Here is a 22,237-nt window from a genome sequence, read left to right on the forward strand (position 1 = left end):
GCTTAAAAAGAAATCATGAAGATATGATGACAATAAATGTGAGTGCCTGTATCCTAGGTTCTTTCAGATAAGCACAGTATCAGAGTTAAGCCAAAAATGAAGAGCTCCCAATACAAACATTACCTGCAGCAGCCAGATGGGCTGTTACCTCATCAGCCGCTGTGGAGTTGAGTATGTCTGAATCATCATACGAGGTGTCTTCAGGAGAAGAAGGTGAGTCTTCATCAGCACTCAACATACTGTGTTCAGTGTAGGTAGCCACATGGACCTGCTGAACTTGCTGGGCCACTGCATGGGCTTCTATGGTAGCCATGTGTTCAGTTTGGGTCACTCCGTGTTCCTCCATGAAGATCTACTGTCAGAAAAAAGGCAAAGAACAGGATTCAGTGTGTAATATATTCCAATGCTTAAAATAAGAGATATTTTCCTCAAGAGCAGAGGAACTCTGACAAGACTTTGATTTTACTACATACCTCACTACACCAAGTCGTAGGAAATGGGGAGCATCATTCCAATGACATAAAAATAGAATATTTTCCTTGTGTGAAACTATTTTGATAGTTTTTTTTTTAACCAACTGTGTAATTTTTATTGATGGGCGACAACTTTATACTCCTAGCTATCATTAACTGTGTACAATTAGAGACGTGGCATCGTAGAAGAGCAGACAGCAGAATTAGACAGCAGACGCAGGGAATTATCAATCTTCATTATTTTGCCCATTTTTCATTATGTGTACACAGAAGCACGAATGCAATTTGAAATCTTTTAATGGCAATAAAGTTACAATCACTCACCTATGTGACTGACATCTTAACTCCAAATATTTGATCTGCAATGTGTACATAAGCAGCTTCTCATCGCACAATTATTAAAATGTATTTTTCCTATTAGGAACCAGCAACTTATTTTTTGTGTTTGTTTATCTTTTGAAGTAAGAACTATTTCTTCTCTGATAACTGGCTCATTTTTATCATTTATCAAAAACTAAAGGCTGGGCTTCCCTGGTGGCGCAGTGGTTGAGAGTCCGCCTGCCTTTGCAGGGGACACGGCTTCGTGCCCCGGGCTGGAAAGATCCCACGTGCCGCGGAGAGGCTGGGCCCGTGAGCCATGGCCGCTGAGCCTGCGCGTCCGGAGCCTGTGCTCCGCAACGGGAGAGGCCACAACAGCGAGAGGCCCGCGTACCGCAAAAACAAAACAAAACAAAAAACTAAAGGGTGAGGGAAGAAAGTGTGATGGATTAAAAATTTTATTTTTTTAAGGAAAGATAAAATTCATTTTCACAAATTTACAAGTGTTGCTGCTGGTGCAGGATTTATTCTACTATGCAGTTAGACTGGGAATCAAATGCAAGTTCCCCTTCTTACTCAGGAACGGCATTATTTCGGAAATGTGGGTTTTTGTGTATTTGCTTAAATCAAGTGACAGTCTGTCTCAACCAGATGGAAATTCATTGTGCTAATTTTATACCTCAAGTCACAAAACAATAAATATCCTTGATATTATATATAATGATAAAAAAGATATTTAAAAGGTCCTGGTGACTAGCATATGACATTGTGGACATAAAAACAGTAAGTAAGGGCTTCCCTGGTGGCGCAGTGGTTAGGAGTCTGTCTGCCGATGCAGGGGACATGGGTTCGTGCCCCGGTCTGGGAAGATCCCACATGCCGTGGAGCGGCTGGGCCCATGAGCCATGGCCGCTGAGCCTGCACGCCCGGAGCCTGTGCTCCGCAACGGGAGAGGCCACAACAGTGAGAGGCCTGCGTACCGCAAAAAAAAAACCCCAAAAAAACCCCCCCAAAACAGTAAGTAAAATACTTAACATTTTCTTTATATTTCAAACACAAACGGGAGTTAAACATTTTGTCCCCAGAATGTGATTATTCAAATTGGTTTTTCTGCTTATAAAACTGTGTTTCTTATAAACCCTGAAATGATGCAGTAGTAAGATAAAGGTTTGCTCTCCTAGTGTACTTATGATCTGTCCCCTCTTCTTCCTCCCTAATCTACAGAGAAGTATATTAACCTTAAAAATTTTTTTGAAGCATACGTACATACATATGATTTAAAATAAAAAGAGGTTCGCAATACATATATTATTCTTTGACAATATATCTGGACTTTTTTTTTTTTTTTTTTTTTTTTTGCGGTACGCGGGCCTCTCACTGTTGTGGCCTCTCCCATTGCTGCTGAGCACAGGCTCCGGACGCGCAGGCTCAGCGGCCATGGCTCACGGGCCTAGCCGCTCCGCGGCATGTGGGATCTTCCCAGACCGGGGCACGAACCCGTGTCCCGTGCATCAGCAGGCGGACTCTCAACCACTGCACCACCAGGGAAGCCCTATCTGGACATTTTGACATGTCAAAACATACAAATCTACCAGACCTTTCTAAATAGCCAAAGAACACTTCACTGTATCGATGTGCAATAATTATGCAACCAATCACCTACTGATATATAGGAAGGCAGCTTTCAAATTTTTGGTATTGTAAACAGCAGTGAAGTGAACATCCTTTTATATCAAACTATGCATACTGGTCCTCAAAAAACTTTAAGAAGAACTACCATATGATTCAGCAATTCCACTTCTGGATGCTATGCTGGGAGAACCGAAAGTAGGGTCTCAAAGGGCTATTTGTACACCAATGTTCATAGCAGCATTTTCACAATGGCTAAAAGGTGGAAGCAATCCAGCTATTCACTAACAGATGAATTAGTAAGCAAAACGTGGACATACATACAATGGAATGTTACTCAGCCTTAAAAAGGAAGAAATGGAAACTAGGAAGAGAGGGGATCTTCCTCAAATTGATAAGGAAAAAATCTACAAAAAAATCTACAGCTAGCATCATACTTAATGGTGAGAAACTAGAAACTTTCCCGCTAAGATGAGAAACAAGATAAGGATGTTCCCTCTCATCACTCCTTTTTGACATTGTACTGGGATTCCTAGCCAATGTAGTAAGACAAGAAAAAGAAATAAAACTGTCTTTGTTCACAGATGACATGATTGTTTATGCAGGAAATCCAAAAGAATCAATAACAATTAAAAAAAAAACCTGGAACGAGTAAGTAATTATAGCAATGTTGTAGGATACAAAGTTTATATACAAAAGCCAACTGCTTTCCTATATATCAGCAATGAACAATAGAATTTGAAATTAAAAAAACACGATTACCATTTACATTATCAACCAAAAATATGAAACACGTAGGTATAAATCTCACATAACGTACAAAATCATGAGGAAAACTATAAAACGTTGATGAAAGAAATCAAAGAACTAAAATAGACAGATATTCCAGTTCATGGATAGGAAGACTCAATAATGTCAAGATGTCAGTTCTTCCTAACGATCTATGGATTCAATGCAATCCCAATCAAAATCCCAGAAAGTTATTTTATGGATATTGACAAATTAGTTCTAAAGTTTATATGGAGAAGCAAAAGACCCCGAATAGCTAATGCAATATTTTATTTATTTATTTATTTTTTATTTTTTGGCTGTGTTGCGTCTTTGTTGCTGCACGTGGGCTTTCTCTAGTTGCAGTGAGCGGGGGCTACTCTTCCTTGCCGTGTGTGGGCTTCTCATTGCAGTGGCTTCTCGTTGCAAAGCACGGGCTCTAAGTACATGGCCTTCAGTAGTTGGGGCTCACGGGCTCCAGAGCACAGACTCAGTAGTTGTGGCACACGCAGCATGTGGGATCTTCCCGGACCAGGGATCGAACCCGTGTCCCCTGCATTGGCAGGCGGATTCCCAAGCACTGTGCCACCAGGGAAGTCCCTAATAAAATATTGAAGGAGAGGAATAAAGCTGGGAGACTGACACTCCTTGACTTCAAGACTCACTATAAAGCTACAGTAATCAAGGCAGTGTGGTACTGGTAAAAGAATAGACAAACAGATCAATGAAACAGAATAGAGAGCCCAGAAATAGATCCCCATAAATACAGTCAACTGATCTTTGACAAAGGAGCAAAGGCAATACAATGGAGCAAAGACAGTCTCCTCAACAAATGGTGCTGGAATACTGGACATCCACCTGACAAAAAAATGAATCTAAACACAGACTTAACACCTTTCACAAAAAGTAACTCAAAATGGATCATAGACCTAAGTGTGAAACGCAAAACTATAAAACTCCAAGAAGATGACACAGGATAAAACTAGATGACTTGGGTATGGTGATGACATTTTAGATATGACACCAAAGGCACGATCCATGAAAGAAAGAACTGAAAAGCTAGATTTCATTAAAATTAAAAACTTCTTCTGCTCTACAAAAGACACTATAAAAATAATGAGAAGACAAGTCACAGGCTGGGAGAAAATATTTGTAAAAGACACATCTGATAAAAGACTATGTTCCAAAATACAACTCTTAAAACCGAACAATATTGAAAACAAACAACCCAATTAAAAAATGGCAAAAGACCTGAATAAGACAGCTCACCAAAGAAGATACACCTATGAAAAGTATGTGAAAAGATGTTCAGCATCATATGTCATTAGATAATTGCAAATTAAAACAATGAGATAACACTTTGCACCCATCAAGAATAACTAAAATCCAAAACACCAACACCAGCAAATGCTGATGAGGATGTGGAGGAACAGAATTCTCATTCATTGCTGGTGGGAATGCAAAATGGTATGGCCACTTTTGAAGGACTGAGCCTCAATTGCCTCATCTTTAAATTAGACATCCATCTCTGAGGATATGGTTTTCTTAGTTGTGTGCAAAAGATTTTGAGTCAGGCATCTAAAAAGCCTTTCTTTATTCTATTAATTCCAACGGCTCAAATACCGCTCTCTAAAACATTAAAATAAGGAAATTATAGGGAACCAATGCCCCTAACATAATTTTATGAGAGTGCACAAAATGGAGAATGGACCCGACAATGATTCCTCTGAACACATATGAAAAGCAGGATGAATGCCCGGGCAACATGTAATGAACTGTGATTCTAAACATCACATCCAAATAAAAAGGCATATCTGTCTATTATCTGGAACCAGTGATGTTCAGCAGATTAGTCAACACTCCATTTAAAAAAAATCATTCCCCCAAACAATAACATAACATGGTAGCAATTTTACTAAAACCTGTTTCTTAGCCTGGATCATCACCTGGGATGCAACAAATACTTCATCTAAAGGTTCTTCTTTAATATATGATCTATAAGGGATCGGAGGAGGGGCAGTTTTGTACAGAGGAGTTCCTACTTTTGCCATTATCGACCAGCAGGTGTGGGACTAAAGATAATGGAAGAGAACTCAGAAAAACAGATTTTCTGGTCAGGAGCATGCTGGTAGCTATAGTCAACAATATCTAAGGAGCTACTGGAATTTGGATAAAATATCTAAGGGTGCTAAATTTAGTCTAATCCACACATAATGAGATTAAGTGTAGAGTATTTTAAAAATCAAAGTTGGAAGAACAGTTCAGGATACCCAATCAAGGTATAACTAAAAGTAAGAGAAAGCCTTAGTCTCATCAATAGCATTACCATATCAAAAGAAAAGAACCGCCTAGGGGAAAGTCTCAGAGCAAGACAGTGTCTACAGCCAAAACGAGGGACAGGAAAACCAAGAGGCTCAACTTAATTCCTAGACATGTCCAGAATCTAAATTTCATAACTAGGATAGAAATTTTACTCAACACAACAGCCTTTCCCAAAAAAGCCTAAAGCCAAAGACAATATTTGATTCTCGGGCAGACAACGGGTAATAGGTCAAAATTTCACCAGAGCAGGAAAAACTTTAAAACAACTGCACAGGGGCTTCCCTGTGGCGCAGTGGTTAGGAATCCGCCTGCCAATGCAGGGGACACAGGTTCGAGCCCTGGTCTGGGAAGATCCCACATGCTGTGGAGCAACTGAGCCCGTGAGCCACAACTGCTGAACCTGCGCTCTGGAGCCCATGAGCCACAACTACTGAAGCCTGGGTGCCTAGAGCCCGTGCTCCGCAACAAGAGAAGCCACTGCAATGAGAAGCCCGCACACCGCAACTAAGAGTAGTCCCTGCTCGCCGCAACTAGAGAAAGCCTGCGCGCAGCAATGAAGACCCAATGCAGCCAAAAATAAAAAACAAACAAAAACTACACAAGAAAGTTTAGAAATAGTCTTGCCAGTTCTAGTTTAGAAATAGTCTTGCCTTGAGTGAGGCTAACTTCCTAATTTGGAGCATCTAAAATTAATTTATGACTGCAATCACATAATATTTTTAATTCCAATGTTGATAAAATTTATAAATGTTCATTAATATTAATAACAACCCAAGAAACCCAGTTAATAATAATGCTTTTATACAATATGTGAGAAAAACAAGCTTTACCACACTTCATAATGACTTGAGTGTGAGTGGATGGTTTTGTGAAAACAATATTCTAAGTTCACTGAAGGCAGGGCCTGGGTACATAAAGTCTCTATGAACAGCAGCCATCATAATTTGTTCCTTAATAAATGCTTGCGGGTCACTGGCTGCACATTATACTTAGTAAAGCTAGACCCAGGCAATTACAGTTTCCACAATTCTCCCATAAGGTTGTGCTGGCCATTCATCTCATCTCTCAGCTTCCAAGCCCTCTATTCTATACTTGTTCTGAACTGCTCTATAGCCATCTCTGGGTTGGGTCAGCCAACCTTATTTACCAGACTTGTCTGCCAGCTTCACGTTAGGTTTTACCAAGGGGAGGCAACAGGTTAAGATGGGAAGAGGCGGGGAGAAGAGATTTTCTTGATGTTTTCATTCTTATTAAAGTTGCTCCAACAAGAGAGGACAGCCTCATGTGCCGACTCCAGCTGTGTCTCTTCTCCCCTGCTGGTTGAGTACCAGCTGCCTCGCATCCACGTGGAGGTGAGATTACCTGCTGTGTGGGGGCCCCTCCAAACTCCTAGGTTCTTCTATTCCATTCCCCCAGCCCAAGGGGTGGTTATTAAAATCTGGATTACTTTTGCTCTTTTAGTCTTCCAACACCTGTGTAACCAATTACATTCTCTGAAGTACCTCACATGGTTTACTGACTGATACAAAGGGAAGAAAATATGTACCTTTCTTGAAATTACTCATAGAGTGCTGGTAAGCAGCAAAACTTTACATTGATTTATATAAGTCAATACAATAAAATGTATTGACATTTTTATACTATCAGTAAAGTGATTCTAAGGACATTTTTATAAGGCTACCACTAGGGTTTGTTTCCATATGCCAATGGAAGTTGAATACAAAATCTTGAGTTTGATTAATCATTAAAAAGAGGCTAAGTTAGAGAGTATAAAATGCCTCAGGAAGAGAGAAATGGGACACAGAAGTGAGAAGGGGGTACAGACAGAAAAAGAAGTAGGAGATATACAAACACAAACTTTGATCTGTTTATGAGTCTGTCTTACCTGCTCTTTAAATAAGATACTTAATAAGTCTAACATTCCAGCAAACCACAAAATCAACATCACAGTAATAAAATAAGTGCTTTTTTATGGAAATAATAGTGACAAACAATCACAAAAAGATTTTTCATATTATTCAATGAATATACTGGGTCTGGTATTTGGACAAACCAAAGAAAATTGTGGTAGCAATGGCAGCTTTGACCTTCATCTACCACTCTAAGTTCCTGGCAGACTATATGGAGAGATCTATGCATATCTGCTGAAAATCAATAGTAGGTACTAACTATAATTTCCAGTGTGGCTTGCAGAGATTTAGAGTTTTGTTTTCTTATTATACAACTAGGCCCAAAGAATCTAGTACAAGAGCATGCCAAGAGTATACAAAGTGTCCTCTCCAACCCACCTCATTCCTGCTTAAAGGCTTATCCTCACTTCCATAGCAGGGTGGTTAAGAGTGCAAACTCTGGAGCCATAGTACTGGATTCGAATCCTTGCTCTGCCACTCACTACCACCTTAGACAAGTCCCACTTGACTCCTATGCTTTCGTTTCACCACATAAAAGGGATTAAAACAGGACATGTATATAATAAGTGCTAGATAAGTGTAACCTATTACTAGTAGTAGTACTATTCCACATAAAGACAGATAAAGCATAGAAATGTCAAAGGGAAAGTTACATGGGAGAAAAAATGCTTATAAATTGGGAGAAAAAAATTTATACATTGGGAGAAAAAATGCTTATAAATCACAAACTAGGAGTTTTGACCATACAAGGACCTGTATCAGAACATAGTTATTTTCTGAAGTACAGACCCTTTTGAGGATGTGTGAAAGCTACAGAACTCCTCCCTAGAAAAATGCATATACACACAAAATTTTCCAAAATATTTCAACGTTCTTGGACTCAAATCACAAATAGGTTATTTCATGATGATATAGCTATACCAAAGCTGAAACACTAGAGGGTGCCACAACCAAAGAAAAATGTAAAGAAAGCACAGGGAATTTCAAGCTGCTTAAAATTCTTCAACTGGAATAAACATCCTTCCACAGAAAATAGGTGAATCTACTTCACCAAATACTTCAAAATACATCAACTCTTCTATAGGCTCTAGATCAGCACTGTTCAATAGAAATTTCTGTGATGATGGAAATGTTCTAAATTTGCACTGTGCCAAACAGCAGCCACCAACCAATGTGGCTACTGACATGAAATGTGACAACTGCGACTAAGGAACTACATTTTTAAATTTTACTTAGTTTTAAATAATTTTAATATAAATAGCCACATGTGGCTGTGACTATCACAATGAACAGTGCAGTTCTTCTACATTCTAGTTGTAAGTTTTGAAATTACTTGCTTCTAATTGTTAAAGAAATTTCTAATACAGTAGGTTCATACAATATTTCAAGCAAATCCATCCCTTGGTGAAAATTCAACACTGCAAAGATAGGAGAAAAGACTGTCCGTGTCTCTCCCTCACCCTGCAGGTGTTCACAATCAAAAGTAAAGCTTTCTTTTACTCATTATAGAAACCCTGCCTACCCAATTCCCTGACTGTATTTCTTAAAGACCCTGGGTTAAAAGAGCTTAAAAAAAAAAATAAGTACAAATTGATAAAGTTAACTTAGAAGGCTTTTGCCTTTAAAAAAGCCTTTTCCAGGACTTCCCTGGCAGTCCAGTGGTTAAGACTCTGCGCTTCCAATGCTGGGGGCGAGGGTTCAATCCCTGGTCGGGGAACTAAGATCCCACATGCCATGCGGCATGGCCAATAAATTTTAAAAAATAAAATAAAAAAGCCTTTTCCTTAAAAAATAAAAAAATCATATTCGAGTGATAATATCACCAAGGGCTAAAGGAGCACTGGGAAGAGAGGACTACAAGGACATCGAGTAGGTACCATGAAAAGGAGGACAGGGGCTTCCCTGGTGGCACAGTAGTTGCGAACTTGCCTGCCGGCGCAGGGGACATGGGTTCGAGCCCTGGTCCGGGAAGATCCCACATGCCGCGGAGCAACTAAACCTGTGCACCACAACTACTGAGCCTGCGCTCTAGACCCCGCGAGCCACAACTACTGAAGCCCGCGTGCCTAGAGCCCGTGCTCTGCAACAAGAGAAGCCACCTCAATGAGAAGCCCGCACACAAAAAACGAAGAGTAGCCCCCGCTCACTGCAACTAGAGAAAGCCTGCACGCAGCAATGAAGACCCAATGCAGCCAAAAATAAATAAATCTAAAAAAAAAAAAAAAGGAAAGGAGGACAGAGTCTTTAGCCAGGAGTTCGTCAGGTACCACAATGAAAGGAGACTGCAGGCTGAGGCAACAGCTTGTGAAAGCACATGGCACAGCAAGAGGACATGAATGAACACCCAGACTCAGGAGGAGTCTGGGGACCAAAGGAACAGCTCTCTGCTGCCTTTACACCAGAATCTTTCTTTACACTGTAATTTAACCTTCTAAAAATAAAGTGATTCTAAGAACACTGATGCTGACCCACCTGCCAAAGAGAAAAGTGGTCTCCACATTACAGCTTATAACCCTGTGTCTGTCACAGTGCCCTGAGTGAGAAGGTACCTAATGAATGTTGATGACAATGATAAAAATGATTAGAAAATGCATTCTCAAATATTCAGATGCTTATTAACAGCTACAAATATAAACAAAAAGCAGGTGAGTTGCAGAAGCTATCCCTGGATCAGAAACATGGTGGATAGGAAGTTTAGTAATGCCTAGGCATTTGCAAATGGGTAAGAATGCAGCTGGCTCTCTTTGCAGAAAAATCATTTCTCCACAGCTGCTCCCCAAATTACCAAAAAATAAGGAGCTGTCATGTGATAGCAGGATTAGAGGCTCCCTCAATTTCCATTAAGGAGAAATAACATAAATTGCCCCAAGACTCACCCCTCAATCTCATGAGCACAAAGGACACTTTTATTCAGATCCTGCTTACTGTGAAATGTAGCATTGTTGCCTGGCTGCTTCTGTAGTGGGCCTCAATGCTGCTGGATTTGCCTTTACACAACCAACATTCAGTTAAAGCTGTTTCTTAGATTCTTCAATACATGATTTTTCTTTTGAGATAACTGAACTAGGACTTGTTTCTGGATAATATTATGAATGTATAAGTGTCAATACTATGGATCTAGGAATCTCTGCAATTCAATCATTCTCTCATTCATTCCACAAATATTTACTGAATTCTTATCAGGTACTCCTAGATTAGTTTAACATCAGTATTCCAAGAAAAACTATGACTGGCAATTCTAATTTTTTATCTTTAGTTTAAAAAATGTATTATCATAAAAGTGACACATATTCTTTTTGGGTAAATGAGAAAATACAAGTCGAAAAAACCTAAAAAGAAACAGAAATCACCACCACCTGAGATAGCTACATTACCAAATTAACAATTTGGTATACATGCTTCTAGCATTTTCCCCCTGAGTTTCTTAGATGCTTTTTTTTAAAACAAAAGTGAGACTGTTGTGTATATACTGTTGTAGAAATATTTTAAAATTTAATATAGAACAGAAATTTTCATGTTAACATTTTACATCATTTTTTAATGTTTACAGAGCATTCCCTATAAAAATGTACAGTAGGTATTTTACTAATTCCCTAAAGTTAAATCATTTAGGTTGTTTCCAATATTTCACTATTATAAATACCACTGTGATGACAAGTTTGATATTCAATAAATATGTGTTGAATAAATGAGTAAATGAATGGTTTACTAAGTTAAGTCTTTAAGTACATACCCAATTATTTCCTTAGCTTTTAAGAGACATAAAACTTTCAGTAGGTCTTCCCTGGTGGCACAGTGGTTAAGAATCCGCCTGCCACTGCAGGGGACACGGGTTTGAGCCCCGGTGCGGGAAGATCCCACATGCCAAGGAGCCACTAAGCCCGTGTGCCACAACTACTGAGACTGCGCTCTGGAGCCCGTGCGCCTAGAGCCCGTGCTCCACAACAAGAGAAGCCACCACAATGAGAAGCCCGTGTACCACAACAAAGAGTAGCCCCCGCTCGCAACTAGAGAAAGCCCTGCGCAGTAACGAAGACCCAACGCAGCCAAAAATAAATAAGTTAATGAAATAAATTTAAAAAAAAAAACAAACTTTGAGTAATCGTATAGTTATGATTCTGGACATGCTATTATAGCAGGCACAGAAAGGTAATGTGGTAAAAACAGTAATCTAAACATAAAGGTGAGCACATAATACTTGGGGGATGCAAGACAAGATAAAAATATTAACCTTAATGATGTAAAAGTAGAGTATGGCTCCCAGAAGCTGGAATATAGAAAGAGGGTAGTGCAGGAGCACTTATAATGCCATTCTACAAAATGGCAAGTTGAGAAAGTTTAAAGTTGGTGGATCAAAAAATAAAAGTTTATCATTTATAATTATAAAGATAATTATTTAAAAACTTTCAAAAAGAATATAAATATCAAATAATGTGAGATGGAGAAAGGAGGGAGTAGAAAAAGTGACTTAAATTCTTATTTTTCATATCAAAAAAGTCCACAGATATTGTGTAAAGTTGATCAATCAAGAAACAGAAGTTTACACATACTATTAAGCCTTATGGAAGTAATTCCAAGAGAAGCTAAAAACAGAAATAGTGAAATGGCTTTTTTCTTTTTTTTTTTTTTGCAGTACGCGGGCCTCTCACTGTTGTGGCCTCTCCCTTTGCAGAGCACAGGCTCCAGACGCGCAGGCTCAGCAGCCATGGCTCATGGGCCTAGTTGCTCCGCAGCATGTGGGATCCTCCCAGACTGGGGCACAAACCCGTCCATCGGCAGGTGGACTCTCAACCACTGCGCCACCAGGGAAGCCCAGTGAAATGGTTTTTAAAGGTGGTCTCTGGACTGTAGGGCTAGGGATGGAAAGGAAAGAGAAAAGGCAGGAGACATTGTTTTTTTCATCATCAACTCTCCTCTGCTATTTAATTTGTTAGGAAGCACAAAGAATACCCTGATAAAATTGGCTGAACAACCTGTAATTATTCACTTTGGATCCCCTAACTACATATATATCTTCTTACCTTGATAGCCAGTCAGACGCAGCTGCTCACAGAGTTTTCCTTTAACCAGAGGCAAACTTAAAATGCCTAAGACCTTGGAGACTACCTAGTCTGATTTTCTCATTTTACAGATTAATTTGAGACCCAGAAAGATTAAGTGAGTTACCCAAAGTCACAGCTCTAGTTGGCGGCAAAACCAAAACTCGAACCCACATTCCCTGCCTTCTAATCAAGTGCTCCAACAGCTCCATCAGAGACCCACCCTTTGTGGGTCTCTAGCCATTACTGGCTTGGGCACATTAACTTCTGGCTTGGGCACGTTGACTTCTATCCCACACTATCATGTGTATATCTTCAACCCAAGGTTTTAACTGAGGGGCCAGTGAATTTGTATTATAAAATAGCATGCATACTGAACTGCAGTGATTTTTCAAACTGCACCTGCAGTAACCCATCCCAGTCCCTCTAACATGCCTTCCGTTCCCTTCACTCTTCAACCCTCACCATCACTGCCTTAGAGGATACAGCTGCTTTGAGGAATGGTTCCTACAGACTGAGAGGCCTGACAGCATGCTTCCCAGCCACAGGAATAAATGCAGCTCGTGAAGTTGCCAAAAAACAATGTCTTTTGAAGCTACTATCTTCTGTGAGCACCAAGGCAGTCAAATTATTTCATGTTTTTCTTCACCCATATTACATGTGTTTATCTAGCTAATTACACACTCCCACTTCCAACAGATGGAAAGGGAACAAAACTTTTTTTTTTTAAAAAAAAGGAGGACAAGGGACTGACTTTTTTTTTTAATAAATGGAGAACTGCGCTCACATTTTAATGTTTGTAATCATTATACCATTTTATAAAAATTATTTTAAAATGAATTTTAAATGGTATGAAAGTCCATTTATATAAATTATTATTTGTATAGATTATTATTTACATAAATTTAGAAAAAATAGAAAATAAGTATATGCAGAAGAGTCAAGATCTAAAAACCAAAACCCCGGCTTCCCTGGTGGCGTATCGGTTGAGAAGTCGCCTGCCGATGCAGGGGACACGGGTTTGGGCCCTGGTCCGGGAAGATCCCACATGCTGTGGAGCAACTAAGCCCGTGCGCCACAACTACTGAGTCTGCACTCTAGAGCCCGAGAGCCACAACTACTGAAGCCCACGTGCCACAACTACTGAAGCCCAGGCGCCTAGACCCCGTGCTCCGCAACAAGAGAAGCCACTGCAATGAGAAGCCCACTTACCACAACAAAGACTAGTCCCCGCTCGCCACAACTAGAGAAAGCTCGTGCACAGCAACAAAGACCCAACACAGCCAAAAATAAATAAATTTATTTTAAAAATAAATAAATAAAAACCCAAACCCCAGTATTGACTGTTTTTTCCATAAATTGTGCACAATTTATGGACAGCATATGTCTCACTAATTTAAAATAAATAACACTGAATGTTTAAAAGCATGCTTTCACACACATGGAGCTGTGCATAATGGGATCAGCGGGGCAACAGCAATACAGATTAATATTGAAAAGCAGGCTGAGCAGTGAGCCTAACACTTATCACTTCCTGGTTTACTTCCTGCACTTTACTTCTGATCCACTGTGAAACTGAGGGCTAAGGGACACATACATACAGTTTGATGGTGGCAACATCAATTGAGGCTTTTAAAAAAGTCAAACAATGTATATGAAAGCACCTTGTAACTGCAACATGCTAAGGAAACATAAGGCATTATTTTACTGTATTTTATTGTGGAGCAAGAAAGTGATGCAGAAGAGAAAATGATTGCTGTATCCATCCAGCATTTGAGTACCAGGATCTTAAGGGTTGGACCATAAGCAGCTCCAGGTCTAGTCAGAGAAAAACCATATAAACCAAAGCAGCCCTTCATACCTGTTTTGACTGGTCTGCAGTGTTTTTTGTTTGGTTTTTCAATATGAATGAATTGCCAACATTTTAAAATAGGGAAATAAGAGTAAAAGTTCCAGACTTCTGACTTCTCTTGAAAAATCAGGAAGATCTGGGGACACCAGTAAGCAGTACTGTGTTAAAAGCTTGGGCTGGAGAGTCAGTTCTGTCATTTGTTAGTACGGTGATACTCAACCTCTCTATGTGCCTCAGTCACCCTATTTATAAACTGGTGATAATGTATTAATACCTTCCTCAAAGTGTTAGTGTGAGGATTAAATGAAATGAAGTAATTAAGTAAAGGACTCAGCAGAGTGCCCCGCCACCCCCAATAAATGCTAATTGTTATTATCATTTCAGATTGGCAACAACTGACTGGCTAGAGGGAGAAGAACATGCTCTTATCAACAAGATAATAGCAACAAAGACTCTACAATGCAATGTATAAATGCTAAGGAAGAAAATTACAGGGAGAATGGGGCTCAAAGGAAAGGGATGATAATCCAATCAATCAACAAATATTTAAGAAGGCATACAGATGGCTAAAAAGCACAGGAAAAGATGCTCAATATCACTAACTGTTAGAGAAATGCAAATCAAAATTACAGTAAGGTATTACCTTACACCAATCATAATGGCCATAAAAAAAAATCTACAAACAATAAATGCTGGAGAGGGTGTGGAGAAAAGGAAACCCTCCTACAGTGGTTGGTGGGAATGTAAATTGGAGAACAGTATGGAGGTTCCTTAAAAAACTAAAAATAGAGCTACCATATAATCCAGCAATCCCACTCCTGGGCATATATCAGGAGGAAACCATAATTCGAAAAGATACATGCACCCCGATGTTCACTGCAGCACTATTTACAATACACATGGAAGCAACCTAAATGTTCATCAACAGAGGAATGGATAAAGAAGATGTGGTACACATATACAATGGAATATTAGCCATAAAAAAAAAGAACGAAATAATGCCATTTGCAGCAACATGGATGGACCTAGAGATTGTCATACTGAGTGAAGTAAGTCAGACAAAGACAAATATCATATGATATTGCTTATATGTGGAATTTAAAAAAAGGGTACAGATGAACTTACCTACAAAAAAGAAATAGAGTTACAGATGTAGAAAACAAACTTATGGTTACCAGGGGGTAAGGGTCGGGGAGGGATAAATTGGGAGATTGGGATCAACATATACACACTACTATATATAAAACAGATAACTAATAAGGACCTAACTGTATAGCACAGGGAACTCTACTCAATACTCTGTAATGGGGGCTTCCCTGGTGGCACAGTCGTTGAGAGTCTGCCTGCCGATGCAGCGGACACGGGTTCGTGCCCCGGACCGGGAAGATCCCACATGCCGCGGAGCGGCTAGGCCCGTGAGCCATGGCCGCTGAGCCTGCGCGTCCGGAGCCTGTGCTCTGCAACGGGAGAGGCCACAACAGTGAGAGGCCAACGTACTGCAAAAAACAAAACAAAACAAAACAAAACAAAAACAAAAACAAACTCTGTAATGGCCTATATGGGAAAAGAATCTAAAAAAAAGGGGATACAAGTATAACTGCTTCACTTTGCTGGACACCTGAAACTAACACAACATTGCAAATCAACTATATTCCAAAAAAAAAATTTTTTTTTAAATTACTGAGGACCAGGTTCTAGACAAGAGACACAGTGGTAAGCAAGAAGGCAGAGTCCCACCTCAAAGAACTTACATTCTGGAGGAGGGAGCCATGACAATAAAGACATAAAGGAATAAACAAGAATTTCTGGAATTGACGTGCTATGCAGAGGATAAAATAAGGCAATATGATAAGAAAATGCCTGGGGAGAGGGGTGGTCTCTGATGAGGCACATCTGATTTGCGACCTGAATGGGTGAGAAGAAGGCAGTCACAGGAAGAGCCTGGTAAAAAGGGAAACGGTGGAGGGAGACAAGATTGGAAAAAATCACATAAAGCCTTTGTAGGCCTTGGAAAGGAGTTTGGATTTTATTCTGATCAGGAAAGATTTTACGGGAGTAGCTATTTGAGAGGTGCCGCTGGGAGCTGGGAAGGAGGGTGGGGTGGAAGTATTCGGAGCAGAGGAAACAGTGTGGCATATGGAACATGACCAAACATGGAGTACACCAGAGGTTCAGCTAGGGGGAAACCAGATGGTGGGGGCCTATGTGCTGTGCAAAGTAATCTGTACTTCATCTTATAGCTCAGTGGTACTTAATATTATGAAGATCCGTTTATAACAACGGAAGGAAGGAAGGAAGGAAGGAAAGGAAGGGAGGGGGGAAGGGAAGGAAGGCGGGAAGGGAGGGAGGGGAACCTCTACTACATGATAATTGTATTTATTCAGAAAACCAGATAATGAAAAGAGTACACTATAAATTACTTAATTTATTTAAAACTCAAATGTAAGCAATACTTTTGAGAGACAGTATTATCTACTCAGTCTACAAATAACCACAGGTCACAAAAGCCCACTGCTATAACCCCTGACCACCCTTAGGGTACTAGGTTATAGGATGAAGCACTGCTAAAGGTGATAAGGAGCAAACATTCCTCCCAGCTGTGTGAAGAATCGCTTGGGAAGGACTGAGCCTAGACTGACTAGTTACCAAACCAGTCAGGTAACTAATTCAGCGGTCCATGAGGGAGCACTAATGGGGGCCTGAACTAAGACAGTGTGGTGAAATATTTAGGGGGTGAAAAATGGAAAGGATTTAGTGAACAACTGGATGTGAACAGTGAAGGAAAGGTAAGTCCAGGATGATGCCAATGTTCTGGCCTGGGTTAAAGAGTGGCTCATTAAACAAGACAAGGAATAGTAAAAGAGCAGATTTGCAGAGGACGACAGTGCGTAACTATTTATATGAACTGTCCAATGAGATACCCAGATCTGGAGCTGTGATGCAGGAGCCTGTGATGCAGGTGTAAGTTGATCTCCATCAACAAGGAGATGGTAATGAAAGCACAGAGCATGAATAAAATTGACCAGGAATAATATGTAAAATGGGACGATAAAAGAAGCAAGGAAACTTAGGGATATTCAAAGGAGCATATAGAGGAAGGAAAAAAACAACAACGTGTGAACACAAATGAGAAGTTGGAAGGAGAAATGAGAATCAGGAGATAGTAAGTGTCATGGTAGGCAAATGAAGAGAGAAGTCAACAATATCAAATCTGGTGGAAGAAGAATTGAGATAACGACTTGCCAAGAAATTCAATTCATTCATTCATTCAATACATACTTAAAAATCACCTACTGTGTGTCAAGCATTGATGTAGACACAGGAGACAGCAATGAATAAAAAAAAAGTCCTCCCCTTCTTGGATTTTACATCCTACCAGAGGGAGATAAACTAATCAAATATATACATAATATTTTAGGGAGAGGAGAGGTACGGACAAGAGAGGGTGCTGGCCAAGAAATGCCTTTCTGACAAGATCTCTCAGTTCACATCTGTAGGAGTGAGGGAGACAGCATGAAATACTTGGGCGGAAGAGTATCCAAGGCAGCAAGAACAGCAAATGCAAAGATGCTGAGACAGGAGCATGCTCGGTGTGATCAAGGAACAGCAAAATGGCCCGTGTGCCTGAAGCACCCTAAGCTAGGGGAGAAGAAGCAGATGAGGTCAGACAGTTTAGCCAGGATCAGGCCTGTGGGACCTTGAGGGCTACTTAAGACCTTTGGATTTTATTCTGAATGAGATGGGAAACCCTTGGAAGGTTTTGAGCAGGGGTTAAGATGTAAACTGATTTTCTTATTTACATTTTTAAAGGGTCACCTGGGCTGCTATATGAGAGTAGACTGAAGGGAGGAAAGGGTGGGAACGGGAAGACCAATTATAAGGCTACTTTAAGATGAACATGGCTTCGGGACTTCCCTGGTGGCGCAGTGGTTAAGAATCCACATGCCAATGCAGGGGACACGGGTTCGATCCCTGGTCCAGGAAGATCACACATGCCACGGAGCAACTCAGCCCGTGAGCCACAACTACTGAAGCCCGCACTCCTAGAGCCTGCGCTCCACAACAAGAGAAGCCATCGCAATGAGAAGCCCACGCACCGCAATGAAGAGCAGCCCCTGCTCGCCGCAACTAGAGAAAGACTGTGCGCAGCAACGAAGACCCAATGCAGCCAAAAGTAAATTAAAAAAAAGATGAACATGGCTTGGACCAGGGTAGCAGCATCAGAGGTGATAAGAAATAGTTAGATTCTGCATGTTTTAAAGGTACAGCTGCCAGGATTTCCTGACAATTGGGATGCATGGTAGAGTGAAAGAGAGAAGTCTAAAAATGACTCCAAGGTTTTTGGTTTGAGCAACTGGAAGAACTTAATAGGCATTTACTGGGATGGGAATGAATGTCAGAGGAACAACTGAGATGCCTATTTTTTATATATATATATATATATATATATATATGTATATCTCCACGTGGAAATGTGAGTAGGATATTGTGAATTGGAGGCTTTTCTATTTTTAAAACTGCTTTTAGATGCTTTTAAATGCTTTTTAACATTTGTTTTTGCTCCTTTTTGGAAGAATATAATTAAGAATTGCACTTATATTCTTAGAAATATTGAGGTAAACATTTATTATTTAGGTTCATTCACTTCTGGACAAATCAGCTATAGAAGTGCCACTATTACCCTTTCTAAGGTAACAATGTAACACTAGGTCACAATTATCTATCATATCTCAGAATTCTGTCGAACATTTTTCTTTACGGATGTCAAAACAGTCTATGAAAACAAGATAACTAAGTTAAAGTAACTATGTTGGAGAGATTCAAGGATGTGCTCTATAAATTACTATATGAATACTCTTTCTTTCTTCATTTTCCTTTTCTTTCTTTCCCTGATAGCTGTAGTGCAAGGAGAAAGAGGCCAGAACTTGGAGTGAGAAATGCGTGGTTTTGATTTCTAGTTGCATAATCTTGGAAAATCATAAAATCTCTATGAGCTTCTGATTGATCATCTGCAAAAATGACAAGGATGATGCCTGCCCCATGGGTTAGTGATAGTAATAATAGCTAACACTTATTGAGCCTTTACTATGTGCTAGGTGCTTTTCTAAGTACCTTTACATATATAATCACATTATAATGTATAATGTAATCCTCACAACTCTAAGAGGTATTATTATCTTCACTGTCATGATGAAGTGAGGCACAATGAGGTTAAGTAATTGCTCTAAAGCAAACAGGAAATGAGTGACAGAAACAAAATTTAAGTCTTGTCAGTGTGCATAATAGTGATTTACAGTTTATAAAACATGTTCATATTTTGTTTTTTTGTGTTTTTTTAAAATTTATTTATTTATTTATATTTATTTTTGGCTGTGTTGGGTCTTCGTTTCTGTGCAAGGGCTTTCTCCAGTGGCGGAGAGCGGGGGCCACTCTTCATCGCGATGCGCGGGCCTCTCACTGTCGCAGCCTCTCCCGTTGCGGAGCACAGGCTCCAGACGCACAGGCTCAGTAGTTGTGGCTCACGGGCTTAGTTGCTCCGCAGCATGTGGGATCTTCCCAGACCAGGGCTCAAACCCGTGTCCCCTGCATTGGCAGGCAGACTCTCAACCACTGCGCCACCAGGGAAGCCCCATATTTTGTTTTTAAAGGTAGGTACAGCACAGTATTAGAATGATCAATGTGAAACAGGTCCAAAACAGTCAAATATCATCAATTTCACATGGTTCAACCAAAACTATTATGCTATAGCCACTTAAAAAAATGAAACATGAAATTGTTTTTTAACTGTAAAGCACAATGGAAGGTATCATTTTTAAGCAACAATAAATAGAACCACACTAAGAATTAACACAATTGTGAAAATGAAAGTAGTATGAAAGGGAACAGACAGTAAATACAGGAATCTGTTCAAATTACACACCACTCAATGATGGATAGTCAATGTGAAGTCCGTTATATATCCAGCCCAGGTTTCCATTTGCAGCCTTGGTATTTTTGAGGATTAATCTTCTGAAAGATATGGAGACAATCTCAAGCAGACATCACCTTCCCCATGGCACTCATTACCCCCCGATGTAATATTTATTTACCTTTTTAGATAGTAAGTAAGCTCATGGGGGCAAAGATTTTTCTGTTTTATTCAATGCTTTATCCCACCACCTAGAACTGTTCAAGGCTCACAATAATCACTCAAATTTGTTTATTGAATGAGTGAGAAATTAGAACTTTCTAAGCTGGACAATAACATATGAAATACATTTTAAGACAAAGAGTACTCAGAGATTTTGTAACGTAAACAACAACAATAAATAAACCTTTCTAAATAGTATAATAATGGTCCCTACCATAAACACTTCAGAAAGTGTCAGACATCTAAATTTGAACAGTACCTATTCAAAAATTAAAATCCCTATATTTACTTTGTGAGTAAATTAAAACAAAGTATATCTTGAATTACTTCCAAAATTAAAATTAGAATAGCAAATAATCAAAGTTTCAGGCATAGTAGTAAGAAGGAAAAATTATCTTAGAATCCTGACAAGGAAAGGAAGTTAGAGAAAAGTAAAAAAGCACATGTGTTTCAAGAATAAAATTTACAAAGTGGTTGAATATAAAATTAAAATTCCTTAAAACTGGGAATAACATTTCCATTTTTGAATTTGTTTAACCTGTACAAGATTTCCCTAAACTTAAAAGGGGGAGGAAGAAATGCTATCCTAAGTTTCTAATGAAATATAAGCTGCTTAAATAACATTTACACTATATTTCCTGTTCAAAAAAAAAAAAAAATCACCAAAATTTTTCCATGACTATGGAAATGTTGCATCCATTTAGAATAAGTTATTTGAAAAATTACAGAGCACTACATAAAGAAAAAATAATAATCATCCTATAAGAATAAAAAACATTTTCCTCACTACCAATTTCTCAGTGTGATTGTTGATAAAATTCTAAAAATCAGAAGGGGAAAAGGGACCATCAAATGTAATTTACCACAAATATTTATCAGCAGCCACTTAGTCCTGACCACAACAGACGTCCTGCAGCTAGCTGGCTGTCAAACCACCAAAAGCTGCTTGTCATCCACCTTCCTGGCGCTTAGAACTAAGCTCACTTGGGTCAAAACAAGTCAACTACCTTTCTCATCAGTAGTAATATACTGGAATAAAAGTATAATTCTGTCTGCCAAGATTCTGTTCTTAAGAATAGTCTTGTAACTATTAAAAGGGGACATTAAATTAGAGCTATTGAAAAGGGTTATCTGCATCTGTAGCTTGACTGGAATAATACTTCTGAGGTCTTGATGTGTAATCAAACCAGAGGAAAGAGAAGTAACTGGAAAAATCAACAAATATCATAACCCCCAAAAAGAGTGAATAAAGAGTAAACTATCGAAAAAAATGCATATGCCAGTAGTAATATGTAAATAAAAGTAGGTTCATACTTTAGAATAGATTCCATGTATTGTGCAACAAGGAATATTCACACTGACTGAGTATAGTTACAAATCATTAGTCAGAGAAATATTACATAAGTATTAAAGGATGAAGTAGACTGATGTGTACTGACACAGAAAATGTCCACAATATACAGCTGTAAACTGGGGAGAAACCCAACAAAACAAAACACCCCAGGTTATAAAATATGCTAGAATAAGTGTGGTCTCATTAAAATAAACAAACAAACAAACAAATAAATTACAGATATGGCTATGGAAAAACAAAAGAATCTAGAAAGGTATACTGAAACTGTTAAGAATGCTTTTCTTCTGTGCATAATGGAATTATGAAGACTTCTTGTTTTACAGATTTTTTTTCTCCCTTTAAAACAATAAGCATGTAGTTACTTTTATAATGAGGGGACTGGAGGGGTGGTTAATCCCAGATCTGGGAAAGAAAAGACAAATAGTATAATAAGCCCCTCTAC

At 39.2% G+C, this 22,237-nt stretch overlaps 1 protein-coding gene across 14 annotated transcripts in view; it reads right to left on the bottom strand.

The window, feature by feature from the left end:
- NRF1 (nuclear respiratory factor 1) overlaps window positions 1-22,237 on the bottom strand; it is a 135,729-nt gene that overhangs the window by 88,382 nt on the left and 25,110 nt on the right. For 10 of the 14 annotated variants that reach the window (XR_003431890.1, XR_003431892.1, XR_003431891.1 and 7 more), the window contains exon 2: window positions 124-355. Coding sequence is in view for 10 of the 14 variants with exons in the window: in XM_027101950.1 (XP_026957751.1) it covers window positions 124-346 (223 nt within the window). In the remaining 4 variants the exon portion in view is untranslated. Of the gene's footprint in view, window positions 1-123; window positions 356-16,127; window positions 16,596-20,231; window positions 20,535-22,237 lie in introns of those variants that run through there. The other 4 variants (XM_027101944.1, XM_027101943.1, XM_027101945.1 and 1 more) reach the window with 4 other exon arrangements.

The sequence above is a fragment of the Aethalodelphis obliquidens genome, unplaced genomic scaffold (genome assembly GCF_003676395.1).
Source record: "Aethalodelphis obliquidens isolate GAN/ISIS:26980383/991018 unplaced genomic scaffold, ASM367639v1 scaffold5, whole genome shotgun sequence".
NCBI classification, from domain to species: Eukaryota; Metazoa; Chordata; class Mammalia; order Artiodactyla; family Delphinidae; genus Aethalodelphis; species Aethalodelphis obliquidens.